Source organism: Silurus meridionalis, chromosome 6 (assembly GCF_014805685.1).
Source record: "Silurus meridionalis isolate SWU-2019-XX chromosome 6, ASM1480568v1, whole genome shotgun sequence".
Taxonomy (NCBI): Eukaryota; Metazoa; Chordata; class Actinopteri; order Siluriformes; family Siluridae; genus Silurus; species Silurus meridionalis.
Genome location: NC_060889.1, coordinates 1,103,729 through 1,118,352, shown reverse-complemented (window position 1 = coordinate 1,118,352; position 14,624 = coordinate 1,103,729). Strand labels below are relative to the sequence as shown.

General features: G+C 40.0%; 1 protein-coding gene and 1 long non-coding RNA gene across 3 annotated transcripts; both read left to right on the top strand.

Moving 5' to 3' along the window:
* The first annotated feature begins 1,613 nt into the window (after positions 1-1,613).
* LOC124386985 lies at positions 1,614-5,607 on the top strand. Its single transcript, XM_046851058.1, is given in 4 exon segments — positions 1,614-2,331; positions 2,447-2,714; positions 2,972-4,648; positions 4,650-5,607. Coding segments are annotated over 4 exon segments (3,615 nt in total). The 3' UTR covers positions 5,602-5,607.
* Positions 5,608-7,255: 1,648 nt separating this feature from the next.
* On the top strand, positions 7,256-10,511 carry LOC124387902. Of its 2 annotated transcripts, XR_006926267.1 has the most exons (4): positions 7,256-8,792; positions 9,783-9,856; positions 10,095-10,210; positions 10,371-10,511. It is a non-coding gene; the product is annotated as an uncharacterized LOC124387902 (long non-coding RNA). The 2 variants fall into 2 exon arrangements; XR_006926266.1 differs by having other exon boundaries at positions 7,256-9,856.
* Positions 10,512-14,624: the final 4,113 nt, after the last annotated feature.

The following is a 14,624-nucleotide window of genomic DNA, read 5'->3' as shown; positions in this document are numbered from 1 at the left end:
TGGGGTCAACAGTGCAAAGTAATGGAGAGTGTGTTAGGGAAGTAAAGAAAAGAGTGCAGGCAGGGTGGAGTGTGTGGAGAAAAGTGGCAGAAGTGATTTGGGATGGAAGAGTATCAGCAAAAGTGAAAGGAGAAGTTTATAGGACTGTGGTGAGACCTGAGATGTTGTATGGTTTAGAGACAGTGGCATTGAGTAAAAGACAGGAGGTGGAGCTGGAGGTAGCAGAGCTGAAGATGTTGAGGTTTTTGTTGGGAGTGACAACGATGTACAGGATTAGAAATTAGTTTATTAGAGGGACAGCATGTGTAGGATGTTTTTATAGATAAGGTGAGGGAGGTGAGATTGAGATAGTTTGGACATGTGCAGAGGAGGGAGATGGGTTATATTGGTAGGAGAATGCTGAGGATGGAGCCACCAGGAAGGAGGAAAAGAGTAAGGCCAAGGAGGAGATTTATGGATGTTGTAAAGGAAGACATGCAGTACTTGGTTTAAAAGAGGCAGATGTAGAGGACAGATGTAGAGGACAGGGGGGGAATAGATATGGATGATCAGCTGAATGATCAGATGGATGATCAGCGACCGCTGATAAGAGAAGCTGAAAGAAGAAGAAGATTAGTTTATCCCTAATGAACAAGCTAGTGGCTCAAGGAACCTTAAGAGGAACCTGATCTGTGTGACAAAGAAAACCCATTAATTATAGTTCCAGCTTTGTTGAGGTTATCAACTTTGTAGTGATGGAGACTTGATTAAGCTCATCCAACTTTTATTACTTTTATATTTGTATAAAAAATGTTTTTATGTAGATGGTAACTCATTGAGCTCAACATAGTTTATATTGGAGACTCAGTTCACTGTCACTAATACTGTGAAGTGATGATCTGTACAGTGTTACACTACAACAGCAGCACTTCCTGGGTGTGGTCTTCTAGAGACGTGTTCCCTCATGTGTAAAGTTCAGCACATACAGCACTATTATACAGAATCCTCACAGAGCTGTGTTCAGAAATGACTCAACTCTACACCTTACTGTACATAGTGAGATACACACCACTGATTCTCACTGTAGTTACAAGTAATTCACTTTCACATTCAATTCCCTTTTTATTGTATTGTCTAATGTTTGTGTAGTAGGTTGAAAAAAATATATATGTATAGATGTTAAAATTAAAGAGGAAAAAAAGGACACCCCCTTTAAAATTTTGTGTTGTTCATAAATGATGCCTTCAACATTTGTTTATTGATGGGTAAATTCATTGTTACATTCTTTGTTGTGGGTAAAGAAAATGTTGCTGTTATTATTGTTTCCTGTAGAGGCGTTTAGCTGTTTAACTAAGGTACTGCACCAGGCGTTCAGAGTTAATTAAACTTTGCCGGAGCTTACAGCCAGTACTCCTGTCTCACAGCGTTTTATTTATCATTCTACAGAGCCGGCAGAAGCGGTTAATTCACCTCACCCATTCAGGCTTCCCAGCCCTGATGCGGGTAACAATTTGGGGGCTCGTCCGGGATCAGCGCCACCTGGTGGTCGGGTGCTGATCATCAAAGAACCACAGTGGTTAAACGTCATTCATCCCAGACCAGCGAGTTGAACGGCAGACACCAGCAGTCCAGTCATGGCTACTCTTCGAGAACTACGGTGGGAGATCGAGAAGCAGCTTCACCTGCTGGTCTGCTCTTCTAACTGCAAAGCACTCTACAAGGTAGCCCTGTGTTGCGCGGAGGAGGGAGAAAAGGGGGTCCCAGACGGGGATGCAACAGAAGTGGAACTCTACGACGTCATCGTTGATTTCATGCGAGGAGAACAACTGCAGCGTCTAGAGGACCAAGGAATGGCCCGTTTGCTGACCCTTCATGACCTCGTTCGTGAGTTGACTGCTACAGAACAAGATTCGGCTTCGGATGTCGCAGAAAATGAAGAGACTGTGGGACTGGTATCGCGACCTGCATCGACATCAGCGGCTGCAAGGGTGCAGGTAGCACAAACTCCAGGTCTGACATCACATTCAAGAGCTGAACAAACTATTCCACTGCCTAGAGTGTCTGAACAAATGACTGGTCTGATCAGATTCTCTGATGTTGCATCATATCTGCCACGTAGAGAGTTCAAAATTTACGGTGGGCAAATTTCTGATTCAAATTCAGACTTGAGTTTCAACAGTATTTGTAAGCAAATTGATGAAGGTATAGCAGAAAATTTCTCAGAGTCAGAAGTTATTCGAACAGTGTTAAAGGTTATCAAACCTGGTACCTTCAAAGAGATGCTTATTACAAAAGACAGCCTTACCGTAGCTGAGTTGAAACGGTTCCTTAGAGCTCACCTTAGGGACAAAAGTAGTACTGAATTATTTCAGGAGCTGAGCAATGCAAAACAACAGGACAAAGAATCCCCTCAACAGTTTATGTATAGGTTAATTGGGGCTTAAGCAGAGGGTGTTGTTTGCTTCAGAACAAACAGGATCTGAGTTTCAGTATGACCGCAAACTGGTCCAAGGTGTTTTTCTACACTCACTGTATCAGGGTCTAAATGAAAAATACATATTTGTCCGGAGGGACATTAAAGCAGCAATAGGTACACAGGAAACCTCAGATGATCAGATCCTAGAACTGATTACACAGTCTGTTAGTGAGGAAACTGAAAGACAAAAACGAATGGGTCACACCTACAAATCCAAAGTCACAATTGCAAGTGTGACACAGCAGGAGGATGTGGAGGGGCAATGTTCTTCACTGAATCATGCCGAAGTTAGAGCCAATCGTGATGCTATTCATGAACTTTCTGTACAAGTATCTGCATTGACGAAGAATCTAGAGAAAGTTGTCATGTCAATGGGCCCTGGTGTTCAACAGCAAACCCAAACCGTTGCTGCAAGTGCACAACAACCAGTAAAATCAGAGGCAAAGGGTAAATGTCAACAGTGTATAGCCCAAAATGTTGAAGTATGTACTCACTGTTTCTTCTGTGGTCAAGCAGGGCACCGAGCTGTGGGCTGTCTCATGAAAAGTCGGGGTTTAAAAGAGAGGAGGTCACTGGGGAGGGACCACCAGTGACCGGAGAAGATCTCGTGTCCCAACCTTCTTTCCATGCACCCAGAAGTGAGCAACCTGTAACACAGAACACATCCAACAGAGCAAAGGAAATTGGAGGAAAGCGTGTCGCACAGCTGATTGGCAGTCGCTGCATGATAACTTGCCATTTAAATGGTGTCCAGACTCAAATGCTTTTGGACAGTGGAGCTCAGATCAGTATGGCTGGACAGATGTGGCTAAAGAAGAACCTACCAAACATCGAAATTCAACCACTAGAATCTTTATTAGCAGATAGCCAGCTGCACGTCACTGCAGCAAATGGGACAACTGTACCCTTTGATGGGTGGGTTGAGGTTTTATTAGAGATCACAAGTGGCAAACAAAACAAAATCGCCATCCAAGTGGCCCTTTTGGTGAGTCAAAAATGCATGGACTGCCCGTTGCTTGGGTTCAATGTAATTGAGGAGATCATAAGGGAGAATAATGACTGTGCAAATAACTTGAGCCTAATTGATCTTCTGTCTGAAGCTTTGCAGATGCAAAAAGGTGCCACTGAAACCTTGGTGTCCACAGTGAACTCTAACCTCCTCCAAGAATGTACTGCCAGCTGTAAAGTAAAGACTGGGAAGTCAGGAGCCACCATCCCCTGTGGTCAGGTCCTAGAGGTAAAATGCAGAGTAAGAACAGGGCACAAGGGTGGGACCATGATGTTCGAACCAGCGTCAGAAAGTTTCATCCCCGAAGGGTTGGAGTTATTTCCTGCTGTTGTAAATGTGCCTCCTGGTGCCTCAAAGACAGTGAAGATTCCAGTTCAAAATTCCACAAATCATAACATTTACCTACCTCAGAGACTTGTCTTAGGTAATATCGAACCCATCAGCGAAATTAGACCCGTTTGCTCTTCCTCCAGCATTTCACATTCAGATCAACAGATCAATGGTGCGCTTTTGTGTGCATCCCAGCTCACGTCAGCGGACGATGTCTGTAAAAGGGAACATCATGAGAGAAGAGTTGGAGAAAAATGGCACCCACCTGTTGATCTTGAACACCTCAATAAACAGGAACAAGATATTGTGAGAAAAATGTTGTTTGAGGAGTCAGATGTGTTTGCTCAGGATGAGGGAGACATCGGGTGTATTCCTGATCTGCATTTGAAAATCCGTTTATCAGATGATACACCAGGCCAGAGGTGTTATAATTCCATCCCAAAACCCCTTTATAAGGAGGTGAAAGACTATGTGCAGAATCTGTTGAACAGAGGTTGGATCAAGAAGTCATCCTTATCGTATTCGTCACCAGTGGTATGTGTTCGGAAAAAAGACAGTAGCTTGCGCTTGTGTGTCGATTTTCGAGCTCTTAACCGCAAGACCATCCCTGATCGACATCCCCTCCCCAGGATTCAAGATCTGTTAGACAGCCTTGGGGGAAATTCATGGTTTTCCATTCTGGATCAGGGAAGCGCATACCATCAGGGATTTGTGAGTGAGGACTCTAGACATGTCACTGCCTTTAACACTCCATGGGGACTATACGAGTGGGTGCGTATTCCCTTTGGGTTAACAAACGCCCCAGCTGCATTTCAACGATGCATGGAAGGAGTGTTGGAGGGTATTAGAGATTTAGATTGTCTATTTAGATGATGTACTGTGTTACTCAAAATCCTTCAGCGACCATGTTGACCATCTTCGAAATGTTTTTAGTAAGATGAGAGAGCATGGAATTAAGCTTCGACCAAAAAAATGTGAGCTATTTAGAAGTCAAGTGCGATACATTGGTCGCTTGGTGTCCGGAGATGGAATCCAAATAGACCCAGCAGACTTGGAGGCGGTCAGGGCCCTGAAAAATAAGGAACCTCGCACAGTGGGAGAAGTGCGGACGCTGCTGGGATTCCTGAGTTATTACAGGTCTTACATCCAAGACTTCTCGAGATTGGCCAAGCCACTCTTTGAGCTTCTCCTCACGCCACCTGGAACAAGAGAGAGTACGCAAAACCCCCAAGTTCCCAATCGTCGAGGTGCACTAAGAAAGAATGAAAAAGGGCAGCTTAACTCGAGAACCCCAATCGTTTGGACTGCAAAACATCAGGAGGCTGTTTCCAAACTTGTCGATATGTTGACAAGCCCGCCAGTGCTAGCTTACCCAAATTGTGACCTGCCCTTTGTATTACACACCGATGCTTCGAATGAAGGGTTAGGGGCTGTGCTTTATCAGCAACAGGGCAATAAACTCCGCGTCATCGGGTATGGGTCCCGCACATTAACTCCGGCTGAAAAGAACTACCACCTACACTCGGGTAAACTGGAATTTTTGGCACTCAAATGGGCCATCTGCGATAAGTTTAGAGACTATCTCTACTATGCTCCAACATTCACAGTTTACACCGATAACAATCCGCTGACCTATATCCTCAGCACAGCAAGGTTGAATGCAGTAGGGCAGCGCTGGGTGGGTGAGTTAGCGGACTTTCACTTTGACATCCGATACCGACCTGGTAAAGCCAATGTCGATGCCGATACACTGTCCAGACAACCCCTGAAACTGATTGAGGTCATGGGTGAACACACGAAAACCTAATCACCTGAAACTGTGTCTGCTGTTTGGCAGGGTAGTAAAGCTATGGCCGACAGTGATGTTCCGTGGGTTGCCGCCTTAGAGCTCAGTAGTCCAGGGGAAGATGTAATATGCACTGAGGGTAGCATCTCCACAGTCACCCATGAAAACATCAAAGCTGCACAACGAGATGATCCAGCGATATGTGAGATAATCATGTTGAAAGAACAGGGCTGGACACCAAACGAAAAAGACAAGAATAACATGAAAAGAGAAACAAGGCGACTTCTCTTTGAATGGACCAAATTGGAGCTAGAGGACGGGATCTTGTACCGTAAGACAGGACAGGCCAGACAATTAGTTCTCCCTCCGCGGTTTAAAACCACAGTACTTAGAAAGTTGCACAATGAAATGGGACATGTAGGAGTGGAGAAAGTGCTCCATCTCGCTCGTGAACGCTTTTATTGGCCCTCAATGAGGAAGGAGATTGAGGAGTATGTAACAACTAAGTGTGCTTGCATAAAACAAAAGCATCCACATGTCCACCAACGAGCACCCATGGGATCCATTACATCTAGTTCCCCATTTGAGCTGGTGAGCGTGGACTACTTGCATCTTGAGCCAAGCAAGGGTGGTTGTGAGTATATTCTTCTGCTGGTAGACCACTTCACCCGCTTCGCGCAGGCGTATCCTACGAGAAACAAGTCCGGTAAGACAGCAGCAGAAAAGATTTTCCAGGACTTCATTCCTCGCTTTGGGTATCCCGAAAAACTCCACCACGACCAGGGTAGAGAGTTTGAGAACCAACTGTTTCAGAGGTTACAACAGTTGTCAGGAATAGCCCACTCTAGAACCACCCCATATCATCCTCAGTGTAACCCTGTGGAGAGATTAAATCGGACAATTCTGCAAATGCTCAGGACTCTGGAGGAAAAGAAAAAGAAGGAATGGAAGGACTACTTGCCTCACATTGTGCATGCTTATAATTGTACCAGGCATGAAGCAACCGGCTACTCTCCATTCTTCCTTTTGTACGGCCGATCACCCCGATTGCCTGTCGACTTGCTGTTTAACCTGGAAAACAAGACAGAGGGTTCAAATCAACAAACTTTTGCACGGAAATGGGAAGACAGAATGAGGCAAGCATATCAGATCGCGAAAGAGAACAGTCAAAAGTCTTCAGCAAAGGGCAAGAAATACTATGACCGAGCGGTAAGAGGTGTCATTCTTCAACCAGGAGACCGGGTGTTGGTAAGAAACCTTTCGGAAAGAGGTGGCCCGGGAAAGTTACGTGCATACTGGGAAAAGGATGTACATCGTGTCCTAGAGCGTATCGGTGATAGCCCAGTATACAAGATACAATCCGAGACAGGTTCCAAGACCCTTCGAGTGCTTCATCGCAACCTCTTGCTCGCTGTCAATGATTTACCTTTGGAAGATCCCAGTGCTGAAGCTAAGGAGACAAGGAAAGGGAAACACAGAAGACAAGTAAGAAATCAGCTGGAGAATGAGTCAGACTCAGATGCCTCAGATGAGGAGGAACATACTTACCGGTATAACCTTCGTACGAACATACCTTGCTATAGATTTGTGACAGTTCCACCAACAGAGAGTGAACTTGAAACTCAAACAACCCAAAACCATTCTTACCTCCGTCCAACTGCAACAGAATCACCAAGGAACCAGGGTCAGGAGTGGGAACAAATTCTTGAGTCTCCATCTGTTCCTGGGAAAAATCAAAGGTCTGTGATGCCAGATGAGGAGAGGCAAAGGAATGAAGGAGAAACAGTCAGAGTTGCAGAAAATGAAATGGAAAGGGGAACTACAGGGTTGGAGGAAGGAAATGTGAGAAGGACACAAAGAGTGGGAAAACCAAGAGAAATGTTCACATATGACACTCTGGGTGTTCCATCTTACCAACCCTGGAGATCAGAGGTACACTCACTACAACTCACCCAACCATATATATCTCCAAATGGGACACATTACTTTCAGTATATGGCCACCAACCCTTGTTGTCATTGTTGTCATAAGGTGTACTGAGGTAGTGATTCAAAGAAGAGAATGAAAGCAAATAACACATTTTCAGAGGTTATTCAGATGTCAGTAGTCATCAAAAAAAAAGAAGGGGAGAGTGTAGTAGGTTGAAAAAAAAATATATGTATAGATGTTAAAATTAAAGAGGAAAAAAAGGACACCCCCTTTAAAATTTTGTGTTGTTCATAAATGATGCCTTCAACATTTGTTTATTGATGGGTAAATTCATTGTTACATTCTTTGTTGTGGGTAAAGAAAATGTTGCTGTTATTATTGTTTCCTGTAGAGGGCGTTTAGCGCTGTTTAACTAAGGTACTGCACCGGGCGTTCAGAGTTAATTAAACTTTGCCGGAGCTTACAGCCAGTACTCCTGTCTCACAGCGTTTTATTTATCATTCTACAGGTGAGCAAAAACGATTCTAAAACTGGTCGAAATTGGTGTTAAAAGCTGTGTTTCAAACATGTATAGGTTGATTTTTGTTAAGTTACTGAGAAAGACTGTTAGTTTTGTTCATATGCATGCCGTAGTAATGAGTCGAATATCAGCTCACACACGAGTGACAAATATGTGAATTTAAAGCGAAATGAGAGGAAATACTCATTTGGGAAGAGTTTAGGAATGTTTCTAAAGTGTTTTATAGGTTGATTGTAAGTGGATGATAAAGTTTAAGTAAGTTAAATGTACATTTGCTACTGGAGTTATCTCGAGCCAAAATGGCAGTGCATGTATTTGTGAACTAGAGCCAAAATGGCGTCTTGCATGTAAAACATGAGGTTACTGCGAAGCTAAATGCAAGAATTATTTATGTGACAGTGTGAAAATGGAATAAGTGTTCATGAGGATGTGAAAACAGTAGCAGGTCAATGTATTGTGACTGATTATAATGTGTTACAAATAAAAAATAATTGTTCTGAAAAGTTAAACCTGTGAATGTTGTGAATACATTGTGAACTAAGAAAAATGACAGAGTTAATTAAACTTTGCCGGAGCTTACAGCCAGTACTCCTGTCTCACAGCGTTTTATTTATCATTCTACAGAGCCGGCAGAAGCGGTTAATTCACCTCACCCATTCAGGCTTCCCAGCCCTGATGCGGGTAACATTTACATGTTTACCTCTGCATGCTCAACCTTCTGTTTATAATTTCAGCTTCTTTTTGAAGATCAACAATCATTAGGGTAATTTGTTAATGTATTTTATTTGTGAGACCCAAACTTTCTATTATTTCCTTCATTAACAATAGATTTGGAAAAAGAAATCTTGTATTAGTTCATCAGTGTTTCCTACACAGGTGTTATTGAGGAATTCACAAATAAATTGTGCCTTAATTAAGCAGAAGGAGTTTAGCAGGTGATGAACCTGAGACTAATCTTTAAAGTAGCCTGGATCAGTAATGTGTCCTAGAACTTTATGGAACACTGTAACTTTGATTAATTTTATTTAACTGGAGCGTCGTCATTTGATAGAATTAACATTCAAACTTAGAACTTATCTGAAGTAATCGATCCATCTGCTGGCATGGAGGGGAAAAGAAAAGGAGAATCTGGAGGACATGGGAAAAACTACAATATAAAATATAAAATAAATACGAAAGGAATTCAAAAGCAGTTAAAACATGCAATAGTTTACTGATTTTATTATATCTTTTAGTGTAGAGCAGAGATGCCCAAACTAGGGTCTGCAGGCCAAAGTTGTCCCCTGTTGACCTTTGATTTGGCCCATCATGTCATATATGATAACAGGATAAAAAAGAGGAAGCAGGATTCCATTGCCACATAGATTCATAACTAAGTTACCATAACGTTTTTGTTTTACTTTTTAAGCTGCAAAAAAATTGCAGTACCTTCTTCTGTGAGCAAACTTTCAGTCCAAACTTTTGAATATAAGGACCAGCTTCATGTCTCTCATTAGAGGACACTGATATTGCAGGCATATGGCTTTATTGTTTATAGCTTGAATCGTTGTTTTAAACTCTATAATACTGTTAATGGAATTATTTCTATGTTTGCATTGTGCTATGATTCATTGAACTAGAAAGTGCAGAAAATAAATCTACATTAGCTGAGCTGCTTTCTATTTATTTATTATTTAATATCTAAATATAATGAATTGATAAATAAAGGGGAATCATGGCGAATTTTCATTTTAATAATCATTTTGGTCCACAGCCCTCAATCAAGTTTGATTTTTCAGCACTTCATAAGAAAAAGATGAGGTGTAGTCACATCAGTTCTGACATCAGGTTGGGTAACAATCCTTATTTTAAAGATTTCATTAAAATCAGTGGTAAATGATGATAATACAGTTTAGAATATGCTGGTAATAATGAAGGCTTTGATTTTAATATGCAGCATTTAATAATGACTTTGATTAAAATGTGGACAGATTCCCCATGTGATGCTGAATGTAAAACCAGTGTGTTTCAGTAAGAATCAACAGTCTGTCAGTAACATTGGTGACTCTGTCATGTGATGCTGTAGGAAGGAGCTTCATGAACTCTAATCATGTTAACTGGTTAGAGCACAGAATATCTTCATTCAGCTAAAACCATTCATCATGTTCACTGTAATATTCATGTACCTGTGGCTTTCTGTAGGTGAGTTATACATACATTTGTTTTATTACGTTAAATGCTGATTTAATAATCATTTTTTTCTGGATATTAACAAGAAAAAGCACAATTATGTGCCTGACATATGTAGTTCGAGCTTGATTGTGTAAAGGTTAAAAACATTCTGTTCTCTTCTCTATGACAGGTGACTCCATGGCAGATTCAATAGAGCCACTTTTTACTCATAAAGCTGTAGATGAAGGTGAAAGTGTTACTCTGTCCTGCAGATACAAAACAAGTGATACAACCCCCTACCTGCACTGGTACAGACAACAACCGAAATCTATACCTGAGTTCCTTCTTAATATTATGCAGACTGGAACTCTACTTTCTGAAAAACCACCACAAATGGATGCTAAAATTCGTGGAGATAAAGTGGATCTGATCATCTCCTCTGCTGCTGTATCAGACTCTGCTCTATACTACTGTGCTCTGGCGCCCACAGTGACAGGAAATCCAGCTGCTCTGTACAAAAACACTGACACTGTTTTGTTAAAGTATATTGAAGGAAGTTCTGACAAATATTTTGAGAAGTTTAAATACCCTTAAGGATTCTTTCTCGTATTTATAAAAATAATATATTGTTGGTACATGCATTTATTCTTTATTAAATTATCTACACGGGTCATTTCTGTGCAATTAGGTTCACCCTGAATGAGATATCAGTCCTTTGCAGAACTCCATGCACAAACCCTTTCACACACTCATTGACACTTACATTTATCCCAGCAAATTTCCTATAGTCATGTTTTTTAGAAACACACACAGACACGGGCTTTACATAAACTGACAATAACTTCAGCACACACACACACACCTCCGTTAACATGCTGAAGTGCACTTGAATTGTGCATTGCTAGAATTGTGTTCAGGGCTGAAGTGTGATTTATTTTTACTGTGAATGTCACACTTTCATCACATTGTTGCATTTGTGGTGAGTTGGAGAAATTATTATCAATATTAGACTGTGTTTTTTTTTTTTTTTTTTTTTGTGGCTCCTAGTAGATGGATTTCTGACTTTAAATTGCTCCTGGGTTTGAAAATGTTAGCAATGTGTGTATGACCTGAATGTGGGAGTAAATATTTATTAGTGTGTTAAGGTTTTTCTCCTTGGTGAACACTAGATGGCGCAGTCACTTATCTAATTGTGGGAAAAGAACTAGAGCTCCACACAACCCTGCTCACATTCTCTGATGATGAATCCTCATTTTCACAATAAAACCTCTGTGATATAAACTACAGCTGTTCTTCTATCATACACACTGCACTAATATTATCCTCACTCCTGCCCTGATTACTCTTAGTAGCTCAACTCATTTATAGAGACACCATTCTGATAAAACTACACAACTGTCCACTTCACACTAAACTGTCATAAGAATAAATACTCATTAATACTTATAACTCATACTTTTATTAGAGCTGAGCATCAAGAGGTTTAACAGTCATTAAGAAGCAAATACAAAATATAAATCTCTATTAATGTCCTTATTCTTAATAAACATTGTTATTTAATAATTCTAGTATTAGGTGATACAGTATATCTGTTATAGCTGAACCCCCTAATTTGGAGACACCAAATTAGGAGAAACTGTTTTACTTAGTTTAAACTGTTTAAAAAGTAAAAGTTTATATTTTATTTGTCAAAAATGATTGTATTTACATAATCACACCTGCCTACACTTTGTGTTTGCTGTCAGTAACACTGTTGATTTTGACATCTGATGCTGTGGGGTGGAGCTTCATGAACCTTTAAGATGTTCATATATTCAGACCTCAGAATATTTTCTTTTAGCTAAAACCTTCATCATGTTCACTGTTATATTCATGTGTCTGTGGCTTTCACTAGGTGAGTTATACACTGACTTTTTATTTCACAAAAACTTTAATGGAGATTTATATACTGTATTTTTCAGATTCATTATGTAAAAGCTTAAAACATTATGTTCTCTTCTCTATGACAGGTGACTCCATGGCAGATTCAGTAGAGCCACTTTTCACTCATAAATTTGTAGATGAAGGTGATGATGTTACTCTGTCCTGCAAATATGAAACAAGTAGTACAGGCACCGTCCTGCACTGGTACAGACAACATCCAAAATCTAAACCTGTGTTCCTTCTTTACATCGATCTGTTTGGAGGAAAAACTAACCCCATGCCACCACGTCTGGATGCTGAAGTTAATAAAACTAATAAAGAAGTGGATCTGATCATCTCCTCTGCTGCTGTATCAGACTCTGATCTATACTACTGTGCTCTGAGGCCCACAGTGACAGGAAATCCAGCTGCACTGTACAAAAACCTCCACACTGGTATGTTTAACTAAAGACTGCCAACAGGGGGAGACAGTGGCTTGGAGGTTGGCTTGTTTGCCTTGCACTTTTGAGATTAAGGTTTCTGAATCTCACCTCCACTGTGTGTGCTGAATTTGTTTCCACTATGCTTCAGATGTTTCTTCCACCAACCTAAAGACATGCATTGTTGGCTAATTGTTGTCCAAATAATCTGTAGTATGTAAATGTGTGTGAGTGTGTATGATTGTGCCCTACCATTAGTACATGGTAAAGCAGTTTTAACAATAAACATTCCCCCATAGCAGCTTTACAGAAATTAAAAGATTACAAAAATATATTTTATATTTATAGATAATTAGTTTATCAATAATGAACAAGCCAGTGGCTCAAGGAACCTTGAGAGGAACCCATCCTCATCTGTGTGACAAAGAATATCAATTCATTATAGTTCTAGCTTTGTTGAGGTTTTCAGCTGTTCACTGACGGAGACGATTCAGCTCATTCTGAATGAATGAATGAATGAATGAATGAATGAATGAATGAATGAAAATGTTCATGAGAATTGTAGCCCAAAACCATTGTGTAGCAGACTGTTTATATTACTTACTGTCCAAATTCATCTTCAGTGTTCCTGAGTGTAAACAACCCTAGAATAAAGATCAGTTAAAAACATGTCTCCTGTCTGCACCATGTGACTTTTTCTGTAGTTCTATTTATCACTAAACTTTTAGAATGAACAGTTTCAATACTCAATAATCTGATTAAATACTAACTACATACTTCCTCACAACCCAATTCACTAATACAGAGAACACCTTAGGAAATGTGATGCAGTTCATCAGTTTCCTTTACAATAGAATATGTTTCTTAAAATAAAAAGTGTAAAATTTAAGTAGTTAATTATATTTCACAGCTAAATATTAAAAAAAATACATCTCAGTTCAATGGAATAAAGAGGTTAGAAGAAAAAAAAAAAAAAAAAAAAAACATTTTGATGTATTTTTGCCCAACCATGGCACTTGATACAGCACACTGACGTTACTTCACATACCTACCAGTGACTTTACATACAAGCTACACTACAACAGCAGCACTTCCTGGGTGTGGCCTTCTAGAGACGTGTTCCCTCATGTGTAAAGTTCAGCACATACAGCACTATTATACAGAATCCTCACAGAGCTGTGTTCAGAAATGACTCAACTCTACACCTTACTGTACATAGTGAGATACACACCACTGATTCTCACTGTAGTTACAGGTACTTCATATTCATGAATTTATTCATTGTATTATCTAAAACAAAATTGAATTAAAGGTTTGGATGCAGTATGTGTAAAAAAGTTTAAATGTTTATTTTTATGTTTTTATTTATTTACATTTTGTTCTTTACAGCAGGCAGTCTTGCAGATAAAATTGGGCCGATGGATGACGATGCCAACACTGTGGGAAAAGAATTAAACACTGTGACTCTGGAATGTTCATATGAGACCAGCAGTGATCGTATTTGGCTTCACTGGCACAAACAATATCCTAACAGCACACCACAGTTTGTATTGCTTAAAGGTGCAAAGCGAGTAACTTCTGAAGAGTACAATAAAAGTGGATCTCGATTCAGGGCAGAAACCACATCAAACTCCGCTAAACTTACTATCAACAATTTACAGCTCTCAGATTCTGCACTTTATTACTGTGCTCTTGATTATGACACACAGTAATACAGAGTCACTGAACGGCTGTACAAAAACCTAAAGTGTGTGAAAACCACAGGCGATGACAGATATTTTCTTTACCAACTTGATATCAGTTAACCACAGACACACACACAAAACTGTGGAAGCATTTCAACTGAAAAAAGAAGTAGAAAATAAAACTAAAAAGAGATAAACAACTGTACATTAATTTTTATCCTCAGAAATATATTTTAATGCTGGTGACCTGCAAAAATTGTAATAAATGTCTTATTATATCAGTGAAGTTAACAAAAAACAAATATTTTAATTTTAGAAACATTAAATTCCTATTATTTTTAATCATAAAATGCAGCAAAACCTGGACATTAACAGAAATAATTAAGATATTATTACTCCATCTTTGTAATTTCACAT